The 21,408-nt window shown below is 42.1% G+C and overlaps 1 protein-coding gene across 6 annotated transcripts in view; it reads left to right on the forward strand.

Annotated features, from left to right (window-relative positions):
• LOC126356172 (Ca(2+)/calmodulin-responsive adenylate cyclase) overlaps nucleotides 1-21,408 on the forward strand; it is a 1,163,484-nt gene that overhangs the window by 894,504 nt on the left and 247,572 nt on the right. For all 6 annotated transcript variants that reach the window (XM_050006929.1, XM_050006931.1, XM_050006933.1 and 3 more), the window contains exon 9: nucleotides 16,244-16,393. In XM_050006929.1, coding sequence (XP_049862886.1) covers nucleotides 16,244-16,393 — 150 coding nt within the window. The remainder of the gene's footprint in view (nucleotides 1-16,243; nucleotides 16,394-21,408) is intronic.

Below are 21,408 nucleotides of genomic sequence, written 5' to 3' on the forward strand. Positions count from 1 at the left end.
GTGTACTGGTGAACGTTCCGGAAGTGTATCTAAGGCATTATGGATGTCAAAACCGACATCAGTCTGAGATCCACAGTCTGCTGCATTCTTGATTTCATAAACGAGCAAAGCAAACTAGGGTACACGCAGTCGATGCTTTCAGAAACCACGTTCATTTCTGCATAGTTATTTGGCCTCCAGTAGAAGTACTATACGCGAGCATAATGTAGGACTGTGTTTCGTATTTCTACATAATATCAGCGTCATTGAGATAGGTCAGTGTTCTTCGGCCCTTTTTACAGATTTGAACGATCTGTGTCTTTTCCAGTTCTATGGCATGCTCCTTTGTCCCGGGGACGGCCGCGTCTCTTATTATGCAACCGGTGACAGCGCGTCGCAGGACGTAACCCATATGACTCCCTTCGGTCACGCAGGCTACGTCTAAACCAGGCGTGTTCATCGATCTGCTCGCCCGAGCTGACACACTATCACGCCTCGGCAGTGAGCATCGGCGTCTCGCGGAGTGTAAAAAGGGAAGGGGAGGGGAGGAGGAAGAGGAAGGGGTGGGGGGGACGAGGACGAGCATTGCAACAGGGCAGTCCGGCGCGATAAACTGTTAACGAGTCGATCCTGCGGCCATTTAATTCTACCGAGAGGTATTAATTCGTGATGGCTCATTAATGGCTTTTGTGTAAATTTATTTCCTAAGAATGGTGCTTTGATAACAAATGACAATGAAATGAAACTTACATTTCTATTAATTGCTCTTCTATATCCGTTTTATATTGCCGGAAGAAGTATGCATCAAAAGGCTATAAGTATTTTGTTGTTGTTGTTGTTGTTGTTGGCGGGATGATCATGCATTCATTGTATTTACCTGCAAATGAATCACTTAGTATTGCTGTGTTCTTGTGAGGACTCCAAGAATCACAAAGTAGTACACAGTAATGATTATTTGCGGCATTGTTATTAACCACATTCACTAAAAATATTTTGAAAGGCCGTTTGACATTTTCCCATTTGTCCTAGCCTCCAGATGTATGTTCTGTAGAAGATTGTCTTTAAAAGCCCTTTTAACTTTAGTGCCGAACGTTTTCATCCTGAAGGCAACTACGCTGTTTTATTCTTAGGTGTCCACTCAAAATGCTATTTTCGGAGAATTACAGTTTTCTGGTTTACTTCTTGGACAAAATGGGCCTCAGAACGGGGAATATCTTGGTCTTACTGTACTTCTCTGGCTGTTGAGAAACCAGTGATGTGTCTACGGCACAATATTTATTTTTTCTTCTTACGTGCTGTAGAATCTGCAAAACATTTGAACTTCGTGTGGCAAACTTCTGTTGCTATTTGCATTGCCCTAAAGTTAAAGTGGCAGTAGTCAATTCATTTTCCTTCATTCGTTACTATGTCAAATTGGGCTCGAATGTTTCTCCTCATCTCCAATTCTTTGATTGCCTTGTTTCCTCGAAATGGATGTTTATTACGTCTTTTTTTCTCCACATAATGAAATATTATTTTGATGTTCTGTGTGCTTCTTATAGATGGATGTCTGTTACGATTTGTAGTTCGCAAGTTTATTTGAAAGTGTATGAAAATAGTCATAAATACGTTCAAGATTGTCTTTCGAAAATTTTGTTAAAATACTAACCGTATTGAATTTCATTTTTGGTGAAGATTCGAAGTCACCAAAACTTAGATTCTCTGTGAGGAGTACTTTTTCCGTCACTGTCTGCTTCACTACAATCTTGAACAGTATTAATCGCGTTATCATGTATAAAGTCGTTTTCTTCATGCACTATCGTGTCCAATGTCACTTCAGTTAACAGCCCTATCAGTATTGAAGTTTCTGGATAATCAGGTCCACCGAAAACATTGCGAAAGAGTCATCATCCTGTCATAGACCGTCTCCCGTTGGATAACGCCTTGTTACTTGCATGCCACAATATTCAAAAGGTTTCAAACATGAATGGTCTCGTTGACTTTTACTTACATGTATGAAAATACTGACACACATATCATAAACACGTCAGCTGCTTGTTGAACTACCAGATTGACTGCCGTGTTAACCCCTTCTCCGCCAAGATGCAAGAGCTGTTGTATACAAACCAAGAGAACCACAATCACACGTCGTCGCAGGCGTGTTTAGAAATGTGAGATGGGTCTGTGGACAAAAGATTAAACACTCATTCCTGTTAGAGCAGAGAGACGCCCTTGTGAGTATGAGGCGTAGTATTTCTTACGACTGAGGTAGCCTTGTGATCAATGTTACTTACGAACTAAGTTAAAATTGAAATCAACTTGTATTTCGTGACTCTTTTATTCAGACGTTAATTATAGAAAAACTGGATCTCTATGAGTAATAGCTTTTTTGCCTTTCATGAAAGCATTAATGTATGATAGCACTTTCTGAGCACCAGTAATTGGAATAGAAGCTTTGAAGTAGAAGTCTGTCAGTGACCTTCTGTGGGTAGGCCTCCTTTTCACAGTGGAAAGAAGTTCCTCGTTCAGATATGTAGGTCCAGTCACTGACATAATAATAGGAACAAACTTGTGGAATCGTGAAAATTTATGTTGAAGGAAATTTTTATTCGGGTCTAAAAGATTAATTTTGTTATGAAACTTATCACACAACTGTATATTGCACTGGAGGTCTGAAAGTTCTAACAGTAGCTACGCATCCTGCTCTGAAGTGTTATAAATAGAAACTGGTGTGGCTGACCTAGGCTTTTACGTTCCAGACTCACACATAATGCTACTTTTCATCGATTTTAAAAGATATATTCTCCACTTTAATTACTGCGACCGAGCGGAGTAGCGCAGTGGTTAGCACACTGGACTCGCATTCCGCAGGATGACGGTTTGAATCCTCGACCGGCCATCCTGATTTAGGCTTTCTGTGATTTTCCTAAATCACTTAAGGCAATTTCCGGGATAGTTCCTTCGAAAGGAAGTACCGCTTTCCCTCTCCATCCTTCCCTAATCCGAGCTTGTGTTCCGTCTCTAATGACCCCGTTCTCGACGTGACGTCGAACACTAATCTCCTTCTCCTCAATAAGTACTGCACCCTCAAGTATAGGCGCTTGCGGAAGGCTACGGCCCTCTTAACACATGTTCAAACCTCTGGAGACAATGCACTGTTTGCACTTCCCCCGTGTTGCATCACGACGTGTGACAGCCAGATTTTATCGCGAACGCTCTCTAGTTGGGCGGCGAGCGACCGCGTTCGCTCGTGTTCGTCGAGTTGCCTCCTGAACAGGCTTGAGCTAAGCGAATAATAAATTTCACACCTTAGACTCTGTAGGATATATGGAGTCATCGTCCTGAACGTATTAGAAATGCGCATGTTTATTTCTGGATACGTTTTCGGCAAAGGCGACACATACACAGGGTTTTCCACGTAAACTATAATAATAAATGTATGGGTGTAAGTTCAGAAGATATTGGTGGCTAAGAGAAGGAAACAGCGACGTCGTTTCCAGTTTGACCGATCCAACATTTGGAAGATACTACTCAAGCCACGGCCTCTGATTCACTGTTCTGCACACTGATCGAAATTTTGGCCTGTCCTTTACAGTCTCTCATATTCTTGTCTATGTATCACAATGCATTAAAGAGCTATAGTCGTTTGTAAATGCTGTATTCGTTTCATTCCTAATTTAATCGTCTTCTGTTTCTATGTCGTCATTTCCAGTGAACTTCTGGACAGAAGACTTTCTTCCATTGACTGATTTGACGTAGGTGGAAAAGCTTTTTATGGTCTTCTGCAACTCAGCAGGCGAGGTATTCTTTTCAAATTAACTGAAAACTATGAGATTAGCTGTCGTTTCGCTCATTTTCTTGGATTGAATCATCTCTGTTTCCATAACAACTTCCTAATCTTTTTCTTGAACCGTGATGTGTCTTTCTTATCTCTACCTTCCATGGCACCACATCAAGAGCTTACACATGATCTGCTGAGCTGAGGCTCGTAGGAGGAGGGGGGGGGGGGGGCACGATCATTGTTTCTTGGTGAATAGCAAAATATTTTCCGAACTTCACGAGGAATGGTTCTGGATTTACTGGCCAAATGTTCTGCCTTTTCTCAGTATGGTACTGAATTGATACGTTAGTGTGTGGCGACTGAATATGCGAGTTCAGTTTGTGTACTAATTTATGTAGGGGGTGGGGGATATCTAGCCTTCCAACCTCACTCCACTCTCGCCCAGCCAACACCAATGTAGGTTACCACTCTGACAGTAGTCTAGAAACATTAGCTATTCGCAATGAGCGAACTGATTTCGGTTTTTGTCTTGATGAATTGCAATGCATTATTTCGTGATTAAAGTTTCGTCTTTGTGACAGCATGTTTGTGAAAGGCATTTTTAAGGAAAAGTAAGTAAATTGACTTTTCAAGATTATTGAAGAATAAATAAATCTATTTGAGATGGTACACACTAAGGGGAACTTTGCGATGATGATTTACTCTATCACTTTGGACCGTTTTGTCCACCCGCCACGTCACTTAGTTCTGGTATACACCGATAAATTACTTCCAGTTATTAATATTGCTTTATCCATAGTTCAAGTTATAGGATTCAGTCTTCATTTGCAGTTATACTTCTACAGACTTATGTAATAGTCCACGTTAGAGCTTGTCTTATTTTAGTGATATTATTATTATTATTATCATCATCATCATCATCATCATCATCATCTTCTTTCCTTTCTCAGACTTTAGGAGTGGTTAAAACGGAAAGTGATGCGGACCTTGATCAGGCATGACTTCCTTTTAACTGTGCGGTATATGTTACATTGCATTTAGGAACTTTCGGGTAATTGAACATGTATCAATAATTACAGATTTCTGTAGTTGTATATATAAGTTTGGATGTAGCTGTACTGCGTTGATGTACTGGTGGATATTGTGTGGTATGACTCCTGTAGCTGATAGTATAATTGGTATAATGTCAACTTTATCTTGATGCCACATGTCCTTGACTTCCTCGGCCAGTTGGATGTATTTTTCAATTTTTCCTCCTGTTTTCTTCTGTATATTTCTTGTTTTGTCCATTTTTGTTTATTATTATTATTATCCACTGAACAGTATTTGCCCGCATCTCGTGGTCGTGCGGTAGCGTTCTCGCTTCCCGCGCCGGGGTTCCCGGGTTCGATTCCCGGCGGGGTCAGGGATTTTCTCTGCCTCGTGATGGCTGGGTGTTGTGTGTTGTCCTTAGGTTAGTTAGGTTTAAGTAGATCTAAGTTCTAGGGGACTGATGACCATAGATGTTAAGTCCCATAGTGCACAGAGCCATTTGAACCATTTTGAAGAGTATTAGTTGACTCTAATTTTTGAAAATAATAAAAACTAAAAGAAAGATGTACTCATAAGAAATTTCAAGTTCACATAAATTGTAATAACTGTTTACATTCGTTAGAAGGAGAATCATAGAGAATGTTTAAACTTTGGCTGATCAGGAGTATAAGCTTATTATTTTCCCTTCAAGTAGTTAAATTTGTAAATTAACGTTTCTCACCATTAAATCTCAAGTGAATGATTTCTTGTACATCTAATATTACGTCTTTGGTCTAAAAATATTCAGTCACGTCTTTTCATTAAAACACAAATTTCTTTTCGCTCATGTATGTTCCCATGATTTCTTAGATCAAAGAGATCTTTTCCCTTCGTTTAGTAAATAATTCCCATACAAAAAGGAACAGCATTTTTCGTCTTCATTCAGAACGGTCACGCTGTTTTATTTCCTTCAGAACTGGATTTATTCACTTTTCACTAAACAAACCGTTGACAAACTCTGCTTTAACTTGCCCGAGACCTTAACGTAATCACAAGACATGTAAAACATATACACACATCTGTGACCGATGCAGTTGCTTGAACTCCGCTACATAAAACTTACCTTCGTTCTTACACGTTTTCTTTAATCTAGCGGCCGTGGGAAGAGTTGTGGCAATGTTTCGCGCATTTTTCTGCAGTGGACGGCCGAGTTGGATCCGGTCACGTGTGGCGGTGCACCACATGGCGTATCCGCGGCATTCTCCCGATCTCCTCAACTATGAAACATACATACTCTTTGTAGTTTCAAATTATATATACGAGTGCAATAAACTCAGTCTGTTAATTCTGTGCGTTGCCGTACACATTGCACGTGTGCGTTAAGTGGACGATATTTGGTAACAGTTCTGCTTGCCCCAGCGCGACATAGCGTTAGGCAGCGGCGGTGCTCGCACGCGCGGCGCCACGTGTCTGGGCGGCGGGCACGTGTTGCGCCGTTGTATTATTCAGGCCGTCTCCAGCAGCCGGGGGACCACTGCGCCGTTCCGGCTATCGACAGGGGGGTGGGGGCGCTGAATGCCTAACACACCGCCGCCGCCCCGGAGGAAACGTACCAACCCGACACCCTCCAGCCCCTCTGCATCTTGTACATTAAATCAGCTTTATAGCAGCCAGCGTCCCCTCAGTCGTTCCGTAACTGGGAAACTGCCGGCACGTGGGACAAACCGCTAGCGACACGGCAGCCACTCAAATGACAAAGTATCGCAGAACTTGAGGCACACTGTTACTGAGAAGTTTCATTAAATACCTACTAATGTCACACGTGTTTACCTAAACATTGTCCGTTTCTGTTTAGGGCCGGTTCGTAAACATCTTTCTACACAAGCGATACATTATTTTGACGCACACCTCCCCTCGTCCATTTTTCCACCCAAGGGACGAACAATTTGGCGCCTGCTCCCCTTCCCTTGTCTCTCTCCTCTTCATACATTAGTTGCCATGACTTGGCCACTGAATCTAGTAAGCGTGGAGATGGTTGTATTTGCTACTAATTATGATACACTCTTTGTGCCCAGCGGTAGACATTTATCGAATTGCCGAGCATACAGATTAGGTTCCCATGTGTGGTCAGCTCGAAGATTTGTTAACTAATAGAATCCAATACGTTTTGCTCGAAGGCGATTGTTCATCAGATGCAAGGGTGTCGTCAGAGGTGTTCCGAGAAGTGTGATAGGACTGTTGTTCTTTATATACGAGGGGCGTGTTGAAAAGTAAAGTGTCCGACTTTTTATGCGAAAACTCTTGAAGATTTTTAAACAGAGAAAACTTCATTAACATTCTACATATTAATTCTTCATCTTTACATATTTATTTCTCAGTATAGTGACCTTGGCGAAGAACAAATTTCTCTCAGCGAGAGACCATTTTGCTGATGCTGCCACAGACTCACCTCTGCTTCCACCGCTTCATGACTATCAAAGTCGGGACTGTGTGGATGAAGGTCAGTGACAGCGAACCCACGGCGTCGCATTGTCGCAGCGCTCGTGTGTGGCCTGTTGTCATGCTGCAGGAGAATGGTTCAAATGGCTCTGAGCACTATGGGACTTAACATCTGTGGTCATCAGTCCACTAGAACTTAGCACTACTTAAACCTACCTAACCTACGGACATCACACACATCCATGTCAGAGGCAGGATTCGAACCTGCGACCGTAGCAGTCGCACGGTTCCGGACTGAGTGCCTAGAACCGCTAGACCACCGCGGCCGGCGCTGCAGGATAGGGTGCTCCATGTGTGAACGAACATGTTATGCCCCACGTTTCGGAGCCCTCTTGTGGCAGAGGACTGGAAATATGGAGACGTGAAGAATTAAGATGTAGTATTTCATTTAAATAGCTTCAAGAGTTCTAACGTGAAAAATGCAGAGGCATTACGTATCGGCGCGCCCTCGTACATAAATGTTTTGATGGACGAGATGAACAGCTACCTGCGACTATTCGTTGATTACGCTATGATGGACGCGATGGTGTCGTCTTTAAGTGATTAGAGGAGCATGCAAGATGATTAAGACACAATTTCTAGTTGGTGTGAAGAGTTTGTAGTTGCTTTAAATGTAGAAAAACGTATGGTAAAGTAGATGAGATGGAATACAGTCCTGTATCGCTCGAATACAGCATTAGTAGAGTGCTGCTTGACACAGTCACGTCGATTAAATATCTGTGCGTAACGTTGCCAAGCGATATGAAATTCGTCGAGCACTTAAGGTCTGCTGTAGAGACGGCGAATAGTCGACTACGGTGCGTTGAGAGAATTCAAGGAAAATGTAACACATGCATAAAGAAGACAGGAAAGTTAACTGTTGTGCGACCCGTTCTTGACTACTGCTCGAGTGTTCGTGATCCTCAACAGATCGGGTGGAAAGAAGACATCGAAACGGTTCGGTGGCGTGTTACTAGATCTGTTACAGGTAGCATCGATCAACACGAGCATATGAAGGAGCTGCTTCGTAAATTTAGGTGGGAATCCCTGCAAGGTTCTTTTCAAGGAATACTATTTAGAAATTGGAGAACCGGTACTTGATTCTGACTGCAGAACGATTCTACCGCCGCCAACGTACATTTCGCGTAAGAACTGCTAACACGAGATAAGAGATTTTCGTGCACTTACGGAGGCACATAGACAATCTTTACTTATTCGCCACATTTGCGAATGGAACACGCAAGTTGCGTGGTACCTCCCGTTATGCACCACACGCTGGCTTGCGGAGTGTGTGTGTAGATGTCCAGAGGCCGCTTGTGTCGCTAGGCCTTAAACCGCTCTTGATTGTGGTACACGTCACGTGCATCATCATTGTAGTGCCAACAGTTGTATGTAAAGAAAGACCCTCCCAGGAAAATAACCACGTTCAGTATCACTTTTTTACAATTATTAATCTTGGGACACTTCAAGGTTATGTCACCTTCTATTCATACTGTGGACTGAGCAGGCAGTAAAAGAAACCAAGGAGAAATTCGCGAAGGAAATTAAAATTCAGGGAGAAGAAATAAAAACCCTGAAGTTTGATGGGGACACGATAATCCTGTCAAAGACGTCGTCTAAGGACTTCAAAGAATACTTGAACGGAATAGGTACTGTCTTGAACAGACGTTGTAAGATGAATATAGATAACAGTAAAACAATGGTCATGGAATGTGCTAGAATTAAATGAGGTGATACTGGCAGAATTACATTACTACATGAGACACTGAGAGTAGTAAGAGTTTTGCTTTTTGCGCAGCGAAAGAACTGGTGTCCGACGAAGTAGAGGAGAACAGCAACAAAAGCTTATTAACATCAAATATAAATTTATATATTAGTGAGTTTTCTGAAGGTGTGTCTGCGGAGTGTAACCTTTTAAAAAAGTGAAACACGGACGATTAAAAATTCAGACAAGAATAGTAGAATCTTTTGAAGTGTGGTGCTACAGAAGACAGCTGAAGGTTAGATGGGTAAACCTAATAGTGAAGTACTGAATCGGTTAGAAGAAATTATTTATTACGTTACTTTGTTGCCTTTGCGCCGGGTCGATGAGAGGGAGGTGGGGAGGGGATGTGGGGCGTCAGATAAGCCCTTGGATACCGTCGTCTGCTCTCTGGCCTGCTATAGACTTACCTCCCTCCACCATTTATTTCTCATCTCTGGCATCAAAATTAATTTTGGTGCCTTTTCTTCATCACTCCTGAGTAATATGACAATTCGATGTAATACGAACAAGGGATTCATGACCTCTTGCATCTTACTGATATTTGGCTTTTTTTTTACGAATGTGAGGTCGTGGAGACGTGGCGTGTTTTAAATGTATTATTATCGCTGTCTTTCTTTAAGCTGTATAGGAGGGTATACCCAAAGAAAACCGGAATTATTTTTTAGAAGTTACATATTTTCAAACTGTTTACAAAACAACGTTGTTGTTGTTGCTCTTGTTGTCTTCGGTCCTGAGACTGGTTTGATGCAGCTCTCCATGCTACTCTAACCTGTGCAAGCTTCTTCATCTCCCAGTACCTACTGCAACTTACATCATTCTCAATCTGCTTAGTGTAATCATCTCTTGGTCTCCCTCTACAATTTTTACCCTCCACGCTGCCATCCAACACTAAATTGGTGATCCCTTATTCTGGTCAAGTTGTGCCACAAACTCCTCCCCAATTCTGTTCAATACCTCGTCATTAGTTATGTGATCTACCCATCTAATCTTCAGCATTCTTCTGTAGTGGCACATTTCGAAAGCTTCTATTCTCTTCTTGTCCAAACTATTTATCGTCCATGTTTCACTTCCATACGTGGCTACACTCCATACCAATACTTTCAGAAATGACTTCCTGACACTTAAATCTATACTTGCTGTTAACAAATTTCTCTTCTTCAGAAACGCTTTCCTTGCCAATGCGTCTAAATTTTATGTCCCCTCTCCTTCGACCAGCATCATTTTGTTCCCCAAATAGCAAAACTCCTTTACTACTAGAAGTGTCTCATTTCCTAATCTAATTCCCTCAGCATCACCCGACTACATTCCATTATTCTCGTTTTGCTTTTGTTTATGTTCATCTCATATCGTCCTTTCAAGACACTGTCCATTCCGTTCAACTCCTCTTCCAAGTCCTTTGCTGTCTCTGACATAATGACAATGTCGCCAGCGAACCTCAAAGTTTTTATTTCTTCTCCATGGATTTTAATACCTAGTACGAATTTTCGTTTGTTTCCTTTACTGCTTACTCAATATATAGATTGAATAACATCGGGGATAGGCTACAACCCTGTCTCACTCCCTTCCCAACCACTACTTCCCTTTCATGCCCCTCAACTTTTATAACTGCCATCTGGTTTCTGTACAAATTGTAAATAGCCTTTCTCTCCCTGTGTTTCACCCCTACCACCTTCAGAATGTGAAAGAGAGAGCTTTTGACAGTGTTAACTGGCATACTCTCTAGGTCTACAAATGCTAGAAACGTAGGTTTGCCTGTTCTTAATCTAGGTTCTAAGATAAGCCGTAGGGTCAGTATTTCCTCACGTGTTCAAACATTTCTACGGAATCCAAACTGAACTTCCCTGAGGTCGGTTTCTACCAGTTTTTCCATTTGTCTGTAAAGAATTCGCGTTAGCATTTTGCAGCCTTGACTTATTAAACTGATAGTCCTGTAATTTTCACATCTGTCAACACCTGCTTTCTTTGGGATCGGAATTATTATATTCTTCTTGAAGTCTGAGGGTGTTTCGCCTATCTCATACATTTTGCTCACCAGATGGTAGAATTCTGTCAGGACTGGCTCTCCCAAGGCTGTCAGTAGTTCTAATGGAATGTTTTCTACTCCCGGGCCTTGTTTCTTCTTAGATCTTTCAGTGCTCTGTCATACTCTTCACGCAGTATCATATCTCCCATTTCATCTCCATCTACATCCTCCTCCATTTCCACAATATTTCCCTCAAATACATCCCCCTTGTATAGACCCTCTATATACTCCTTCCACCTTTCTGCTTTCCCTTCTTTGCTTAGAACTGAGTTTCAATCTGAGCCCTTGATATCCATACAAGTGGTTCTCTTTTCTCCAAGGGTCTCTTTAATTTTTCTGTAGGCAGTATTTATCTTGCCCCTAGTGAGATAAGCCTCTACATCCTTACATTTGTCGTCTAGCCATCCCTGCTTAGCCATTTTGCACTTCCTGTCGATCCCATTTTTGAGACTTTTGTATTCCTTTTTGCCTGCTTCATTTACTGCATTTTTATATTTTCTCCTTTCATCAATTAAATTCAGTATTTCTTCTGTCACCCAAGGATTTCTACTAGCCCTCGTCTTTTTAGCTACTTGATCCTCTGCTGCCTTCACTACTTCATCCCTCAAAGCTACCCATTCTTCTTCTACATCTACATGACTACTCTGCAATTCACATTTAAGTGCTTGGCAGAGGGTTCATCGAACCACAATCATACTATCTCTCTACTATTCCACTCCCGAACAGCGAGCGGGAAAAACGAACACCTAAACCTTTCTGTTCGAGCTCTGATTTCTCTTATTTTATTTTGATGATCATTCCTACCTATGTAGGTTGGGCTCAACAAAATATTTTCGCATTCGAAGAGAAAGTTGGTGACTGAAATTTCGTAAAAAGGTCTCGCCGCGACGAAAAACGTCTATGCTGTAATGACTTCCATCCCAACTCGTGTATCATATCTGCCACACTCTCTCCCCTATAACGCGATAATACAAAACGAGCTGCCCTTTTTTGCACCCTTTCGATGTCCTCCGTCAATCCCACGTGGTAAGGATCCCACACCGCGCAGCAATATTCTAACAGAGGACGAACGAGTGTAGTGTAAGCTGTCTCTTTAGTGGACTTGTTGCATCTTCTAAGTGTCCTGCCAATGAAACGCAACCTTTGGCTCGCCTTCCCGACAATATTATCTATGTGGTCCTTCCAACTGAAGTTGTTCGTAATTTTAACACCCAGGTACTTAGTTGAATTGACAGCCTTGACAATTGTACTATTTATCGAGTAATCGAATTCCAACGGATTTCTTTTGGAACTCATGTGGATCATCTCACACTTTTCGTTATTTAGCGTCAACTGCCACCTGCCACACCATACAGCAATCTTTTCTAAATCGCTTTGCAGCTGATACTGGTCTTCGGATGACCTTACTAGACGGTAAATTACAGCATTATCTGCGAACAGGCTAAGAGAACTGCTCAGATTGTCACCCAGGTCATTTATATAGATCAGGAACAGTAGAGGTCCCAGGACGCTTCCCTGGGGAACACCTGATATCACTTCAGTTTTACTCGATGATTTGCCGTCTATTACTACGAACTGCGACCTTCCTGACAGGAAATCACGAATGCAGTCGCACAACTGAGACGATACCCCATAGCTCCACAGATTGATTAGAAGTCGCTTGTGAGGAACCGTGTCAAAAGCTTTCCGGAAATCTAGAAATACGGAATCAACTTGAGATCCCCTGTCGATAGCGGCCATTACTTCGTGCGAATAAAGAGCTAGCTGCGTTGCACAAGAGCGATATTTTCTGAAGCCATGCTGATTACGTGTCAAAAGATCGTTCCCTTCGAGGTGATTCATAATGTTTGAATACAGTATATGCTCCAAAACCCTACTGCAAACCGACGTCAATGATATAGGTCTGTAGTTAAATGGATTACTCCTACTACCCTTCTTGAACACTGGTGCGACCTGCGCAATTTTCCAATCTGTAGGTACAGATCTATCGGTGAGCGAGCGGTTGTATGTGAGTGCTAAGTAGGGAGCTATAGTATCAGCGTAATCTGAAAGGAACCTAATCGGTATACAATCTGGACCTGAAGACTTGCCCGTATCAAGCGATTTGAGTTGCTTCGCAACCCCTAAGGTATCTACTTCTAAGAAACTCATGCTAGCAGATGTTCGTGTTTCAAATTCTGGAATATTCCATTCGTCTTCCCTGGTGAAGGAATTTCGGAAAACTGCGTTCAATAACTCCGCTTTAGCGGCACAGTGGTCGATGACAGTACCATCGGCACTGCGCAGCGAAGGTATTGACTGCGTCTTGCCGCTTGTGTACTTTACATACGATAGATGTATTTCTTTCCCCAATTCTTGTCAATTGTTCCCTTATGCTCTCCCTGAAGCTCTGTACAACCTCTGGTTTAGTCAGTATATCCAGGTCCCATCTCCTTAAGTTGCCACCTTTTTGCAGTTTCTTCAGTTTTATTCTGCAACAACATTATTCTACAACAACCTTATCCCCTTCAAAATACTCTCCATTACAGCTAATACTTTCGTCTCGTCAGTGCTTTCACTGTTTGAAACGTTTTATGTAGTCATCTGTAGAAATGGCTGACAGGTCCTCCCTCGTTTTTTCTTGACTTCTACAGTGTTGTGAAATCGGTGTCCTTTAATGCCCTTTCCATGCGTAGAAATAGAAAAAGGCGCACGGAGTCAGATCAGGTGAGAAAGGTGTCTGGGGCAGCGGAACCATACCATTTTAGCCAGAAACTATCTAACAGAAATGACTGTGTGTGCAGCTGTCTGCCACAGGTGGGGCCTTTTTTGACGGAACACTGTTGTGCAATCTTCTTCAAACTTCCAAATAAAATATTTGACTGTCTGACCTGGGGGGAATATAGTCTGAATGAACTACGCCCATGACATCAAGGAAGCAGATCAGCATTGTTTTGATGTTTGATTTGACTTGACGACATTTTTTAGACATGGTGACTACTACGTCTTCCATTGGCTTGACTGTTGCTTTGTTATTGAGACGAAAGGTTAGCACCATGATTCATAACCAGTAATGAACTTTGACACAATTTTTGGATCAGTTTCAGGTAGTTGTTTCAAAGCATGACATGTTTCAACTCGACTTTCCTTTTGATTGCCAGTTGAAACCCGAGGAACAAACATGGCAGCAAACCTTTCATTCCCAAATCTTCCGTTAAAATTCTCTGAACCCAGCTCCAAGATAAGCCACTAATCTCAGACAGTTGATCAGTTGTCTGCCGGTGGTGTGTGAGCACGAGCTCTCGAATTTTTTCGATACTATCGTCTGTTGGGCAATATAAGGTGTCCAGAACGAGGTTAGTCATCTATCAACATGTCGCCATTTTTAAATCGAGTGAACAACACGTACACTTGATATTTTCCCATAATTCCATCTTGTTAAGCTGTTTTCGACGTTAAAATAGTTTCAGCATAATTTTTAGCGAGTGGAAATCAAAATTTCATAGCTACAAGTCCTTCAGACAAACCTTCCATCATAAAAAACGAAGCAAGAACAAAACACAGTTAAAAAAAAACTAATCACTGCAGATAAACCTAGCAAGCCAGGTCGAAAGCACAGGCAGCACTGAACTGGCAATGAGATACGCTATACATGTCTAGAAGGAGAAATGCGTACTGCACAAGCTCCTCCCACGGCAGTGTTATTCCGTTTTTTTTTTATTACCCACTCGTAGATCAACTGAATATTCGATTACAGTGGTGGTTTTTTTCCCCCTTTTGATTCGGTTAGTCTGCAGGAATACGCGTGTGTTATTTTTATGTGGTTGTCTTGGAATGGTGTTAGTCTTACTGTCGCGTTTCTATTTTGTTCCCTTGAACCCCCCCCCCCCTCCCGTCCTCTCCCCTCCGTTGATCCACTACTGTAATGTCATTAGGTGAACTGCAATATTTCGATTGTTCTTGTGTGTATTTGCGGCTGTAATCGTCTATTTTCTATTCGCCATCTGGAAGGATGAAGTGACCTCTAATGAAATTTCATTTATGGTTCGCTGAATAACAGGTGTAATTCCAAATATAACGTCATGGGTCAAAGTAGATGGAATCGGGTGGCGGAAGAGATTCCCACCACCAGCCTTTCACCAGCAAAGGGAGGAGAAGCGATAGCCTCATTTTCCTCACAGACATTGTGCCAGGTTTTTTAATTAAAATCCAAACCTCTACGTAGTGTCTCATGGAGCGATGGATGTAACTCCTTTGAAAATGGTTATAGTAGTGAACTGTTGATGGTAGAGATAATGGGACCATTGAGTACGGTGGCCTCCATGGTATGCTGTTTGAGGGGAGTAGGCTATTCGCCGGCATCGGGTTTCCATCCTCTGCCTTCTCTCGTCTTCAGCAAATATGACGCCACACTGTACACATATCCGTTACAGTTAAGTATTTTTCACTTCCGATAACTTTGACACACCGCTGGGAACTGGGCCGTTGTGTACGGTGGAGGGGAAACCTTTCCCGATTAGCCAGCTGTGCCCACTCCTCACGGTCTCCCAGTCGACAATCCCAGACGACCCTTTCTCTTTATTCTTTACTGCAACGGCAGCGTTGCATTGTGTTAGACAGGAAACGAAATCTAATATGTCTACAGTGTAAAATAAAAGTAATTTTGTATGTCATTTGTTGTTGTGTTTAGTCCAAATACTGGTTTGATGCGATTGTCCACAGTACTTCTGTGCAAGCGTCTTCATCCCCACATGACTACGGAAACTTGTAGCCCTCACACTTTCTTTGATTAACAAATTGCCCATTCCTTAATGCGTCACAAGGTACCCTACCAACCGATATCTTCTTTTGTGAAGTTCTGCTTTAAATAACTTTTTTCCCAAGTTTGGTTCAGTACATCTTCGTTACTTTCCAATCTGATGTTTAGCATTCTCCTGTACCACCACATTCAAATGCCTGTCGCCCCAGAAACTTATTCTGTGTGACATTAGTCAATGCAAGTACGAAAAGTAATCCAAATTTCTAATGTTTTCATGAGCAGCTCAAACGTTTGAAAAGGTCTATAACATGCGATTTACAACTTCGGTTCTGATCACTGTGCACCCACAGGAATTTTGAATAATATAGTTTTACATATTTACTTTCCCCCATGCTGGCGTTAACACTTTCCGTCGTGTACGGGACTGATTGTACTTTGATAGATTGTTCAGAGCAGTGGGTTAACGGTCCTTCTCTGTCGATGTTTCAGCTGACGGCGAACATGATCGTGTTCCTGTGCGTGAACGTGGTGGGCATCTTCATGCACAACCTGATGGAGCACGCGCAGCGCAAGGCCTTCCTCGACACCAGAAATTGCATCGCTGCCCGCCTCGAGATGGAAGACGAGAACGAAAAGCTGGTGAGTGTTCGTTCGATGGAAGCGCACTGCCTGTGCCTCATCGAAACAGCCAAGCGGATTCTTTGTTCCATTATCTTCATTACTGTCATTCTTCCGAAGAAATAGCTTCTTTTGATGTTTTACAAGTACTTCTACAAACACACTTATATGTGACTTCGTAAGCTATCTCGGAGACATACGTTTGATACTCTTCTCGAGTTTGCTGTCCGGCCTCAAAACGCAAAGTGACATAGTATTTCGACGTCGCAGCTGAGCGGTATCTGCGAGTGAGACGTTATTGTTAATGAGTTTCGTCGAACTGATGCCACGTCGGAGATTGCGCTGCTTTGTAGGACACGTGCCAAGTGCCTAGAAATGCTACCCACCCTCCTCCCCCACTTACAGGCTAGAAGTAGCGCTGCCGGTGGCGAAGGCAAACAAAAGGGAGGTATCGCTGTCGTCTCTAATCATCCTATGCCCGCCTCGGTAGCTGCGCTGTCAGCGCGCAGGTTGCTAAGCGAAGGGGTCTGGGTTCGATTCCCGATCAGGTCGGAGATTTTCACCGCTCGGAGACAGGGTGTGGTGTTGTCATTACTTTCGTATCGTCATAATTAACATTACTATTGTTCTAGCTGCATGGTCACGGCTCGAAAGCCAATAAACTGAAAAAAAAACTAATCCTCAAAATCTTCTGCCGATTGAATCGAAGAATGTCGTGTTTAATGCTGGCCAGCACACGTTTCCACGCCTCGCTCAGAGGACACCCCTTATCCCTATTAATAAAGTTATCTGCCAATCTAATTTCAATAGATTACTTCAGGACAGTGTACCTATAATGAGAGGTGGCAACAACCAACTGAATCTCCTTCTCACGCGGCTTTTTCGGGATGTTGTAATCATGTGTGGTGGCGATCTTACATACATCTTTCCTGAAATTATGCATACTTTGACCAATGTTTGCCTTTTCACAGTGTTACGGAATATTATAAACAACTTCCTTTGCCCCAGATCATCTTTAACACAATCGAAAAGGACACTAATTTGGCTGGCGGACGAAACACAGTCTTGATATTAAACTTCATAAAATTCTCCCTGTTTTAGATGACGCTCTCCCAGCATATGTTAGGAAAGAAACTGATGTAGATTCATCTTGCTTTACTTGCCGTTATGATCTGAACTCCAAGGCACGACGGATCTGCTGCCCACATAATCCGTTTTCTGTTTAAATACACTCTTCAGGTCTTCAGTTTTCTGCCAGAAGCTTTTCGTATCAGAAGTGGAATGCGCTCTTCAGATTGGGTCCTAAGGACCCCTAGGCGTTGTTACGACTAGTTACGTAGTTATTTACATAGTTTTTACAACAAATAGTAATGAAGTTGATTTCCATTCGTATTACGCATTCATACCCCAACAAATTTCGAGACTGGATTAATGTGAAGTAGAGAAAAATCAAGAGGGTGGTTTTAATGCTAGCGTCTCCCCTGACTGCACATAACGCACAGAACGTTCATACAGTCTTGTGAAACTGTCACGAAAGTCCTTCTGTAGTACTTTGTCCAACACGCGCGTCACATTGGTTAACTTCGTCAAAGCTCTGTTCCTTCGTGTGAATTTCTGCACTTGGTCGTTTTATTTTAGGTGCATATTCGTCACTCGTGACGATTTCTATACAGAAAAGAATTGTCTACGTTTCAGTCAAGTCACCCCAGGCGTCCAAGCGTCGTTGTGTTTGTGCGAGAATCAACGCGTGAAGTACATAATTTACGCACAATTTTCTCTTCTTCGAGATGGTCTGGAGGATACGATACGATATTGCAGTGCGAGGATACGATACGATACGATATTGCAGTGCCTATGTTATTCTTAATTACGATGCGAAGTTCGTCTTTCCATTCTACAGCTGATGATTATCCATATTCGCAATTGCGAATACCTTTAATTTATAGTCTGGAGGATGTCTTACACACTTGAGGCGAAGATTTTGCTTCATTGCGATTTTGACACTACGGCCACAGTTCCTCTGCTTAAGAACGCCTACTCACAACTGGCTGCCGAACGCACGTCATTGGTTTAAAGTTGTTAATTCAAGCTGCCACAGTAGTTACAGCGCTTATACGCCAGGAATAATTAGTCATGGCAGTTTTTTCGACTGTCGATGTACGTATGTCTAACTGTGGTGACATCCTGACCATTTACAATCTTTCTTAAACGCATACATGAATTAATAATGCCTGACCGCCACGGGTAGATAGAAATAGTCTATTCAATAGGTGGAGTTGTTAAGGACAAACTTTATCGGTTTATTTTCAAACTGAACTTAGTTACCTGTCAAGCTTTGGGTGACGACCAGTCGCTTGAAGACACTGGTAAGTATGCGTAGGTTTGCAAACCTGCCATGAAGTAGGGATGCTGGCTCCAGCGTCACACCTGAAGATCGCAACCATTCGTCCTGCCGCGAAATACTGTGTTAACTTCACTTGAAGATCTGGCTGCAAACACGAGAACATCATCACATCTACACACAGCAAGCCACCATACAGTGTGACCAGAGGTCAGGTTGTGTAACTCCGTCCTCCCGCTCTCACCCTTTCCTGTTCCAGTAACGAATTGTGCTCGGGAAGGGCGATTCTTGGTAAGCTTCCACATGAGTTCGAATCAAACCATATTCTGGTAGGGTAGGCCTCTCTTCTACCACTTTCCGCTGAACTGAGTGTTCATCATCGCGACTGCCGGTTTCTACTGCCTTATTGTTCTCGCGGACGAACAGAGCGAGCGGTCGATGTTTGTGGAATCCACGTTGATCACTTCAGAGGCGATTTTCGGTCTTCAGGAAGGTCATGATTTGTGAACATAAAACATGCTCTGAAATTCTAAGAGACTGACATCAGTGATTTAGGTCTATTGTGTGCGTCTGTTAGACGACGGTTCTTGAAAAAGGGACAGAACTGCCCATTTTCCCAATCATTTGGAACGGTTGGCACTAAACACCTTCAGATTTCTGGTTGCTTCCTTATTAGCGGTGTTGCATTTGACGTTGCCCTGTAGCTAAGTTGGATTATGAATATGAAATAAATGTGACGTCGCAAAGATTAATAAAAGAAGAGACCTCCTCAAATAAGGTTGTACTACTTACCCCCCACAGTACAGCTGTAAGCAACTGTATGACATGTATTAACTTGCAGTCTGGATGAAATGACTCTGACGACGATTGGCAGCGTTCCGAAATTAATTCGAAATAACTTCGCTGACTGCGAATATCTTGGTATCAAATGTGTTACGTATAGATACACTATCTATTAGCCCGTCACATATCTTCGCATCACTAAAAGGTAGTGTATCTATACTTAACACAGCTGACGCCAAGGTATACACGGTCAGCAAATGTCTTTCGAACAGCTTGTAATGGCATGGAAAAGTTGAACATTGCTCCAAATCAGATGATGGCAACGGACACTTCGATGACTTGTGTATACAGCGTGTGTCATAAGTAATATTGAAAACCGAGACGGGTGAAAATATACGATAATAAAAGAGAAATGTTCCAGGGAACATCGATCTACTAATGAGCCGTTGGCGACATAATTAAGAATGTGCGGTTGCAAGTCACTACTGATTTCAGGATGTGTTTGAGTTTCTGACCGTCTGCACACGAAGCACACACTTCTTCTACAATGACAGTGCCACACCACTTAGAGCGCTGCGCCATCTGCATCAGTCCGACGCCTTGGGTGCCCTGTCATCGTCATACAGTTCCGACTTTCCCCCATCTGATTATCAAGTGTTTCCAAAATTTAAAGGAAATCTTCCAGGATTTCACTTTGATGATGATGAAGCGGTGCAAACAGAAGCGATATTTTTGGCTCCGTCAACAAATTCAATCTGCAGTAATAGTATCAACAGACTGGTCTCTCGTTGAGAGAAATGCGTTCGTCACCACAGTACCTGTGTTACGATATAAGATGTAGAAATATTATAATGTTTGTTTTATTTAGTAACCTTAAAGAGTTTTCGCATAAAAATCGAAAGCATTACGTTTCAGCACGCCCTCGTAATTATGATAAATCTTGTTTCTGTAGCATCGTGCTTCGTTATGCATTTCCCAGGTGACCACAATAAGTTTAATTGATCCTGACGATAGTACAATAAAGACTGTATATTCGAAAGTCACATTCTCCTTTTTTTAATAGCGACACCAAAAACAAAACAGTATCATTCACGCTCGAGTTTGACTTTCAGAATTATGCTGCTTTGGCCACTTTGTGATAAAGTGTATGAACGGCAGGCTACCAAAACTCTATAAACTGAAATTGGTTCTTTTGATTTAATCGTGAATGTTATTTTATGTTTTTCTGTTTTATTTATTTGTATTTTTTTAGCACCATACGTCAACCCAGACGAAAAGCACAACACACATGCCAGTCACAAATATGATTTAAAAAAAATCCCCAATGAAATAAGATCAGAAAGCAGGAGCCAGGGTTAATATCAGAAATATCCTGAGAGAATGGGAGGCTCTAAAGGGAGTTGCGAGAGTAGTAATCAAAGCAACGACATTTACAAACTACTTTAGCGTTTCCGCTCTAGTGTGGAATATGACATCGTGCAATTAGAATTTATTTGGTTTTAACTACATTCTTCACTGTTTTGTAAGAAGAACATGCTGTTTAATGTCAGCGTAGGTGGTAAAACCTCTCACACTACAGTTCGAATTATCATTCGGAATATTTTGCTGCTAATTTTTTAATTCATTCTGGCAACGGTACACGCCCAGAATCCATTTTTTTACTATCACGAAGAGGTTTATTTTTAGACAACAAAAGGATGGTTATTCTACGAAAAGCAGTAAGTTTTTAAAGCTGCTGCTCCTAGTGCTCAAACTAACGATTAAAATTGCTCTATGCGCAGGTGCTAATTCATCATCCTGCTTTTTATTGCTAAGAGCTTGTTCATAGTATGTTGGGCGCGAAACAGTTTTTAAAATACCTCACGCAAATAGATCAATTACACACTATAGTTAACCATTCAAATGCTGTTAA

This window comes from Schistocerca gregaria, chromosome 3, assembly GCF_023897955.1.
Source record: "Schistocerca gregaria isolate iqSchGreg1 chromosome 3, iqSchGreg1.2, whole genome shotgun sequence".
Lineage (NCBI taxonomy): Eukaryota > Metazoa > Arthropoda > Insecta > Orthoptera > Acrididae > Schistocerca > Schistocerca gregaria.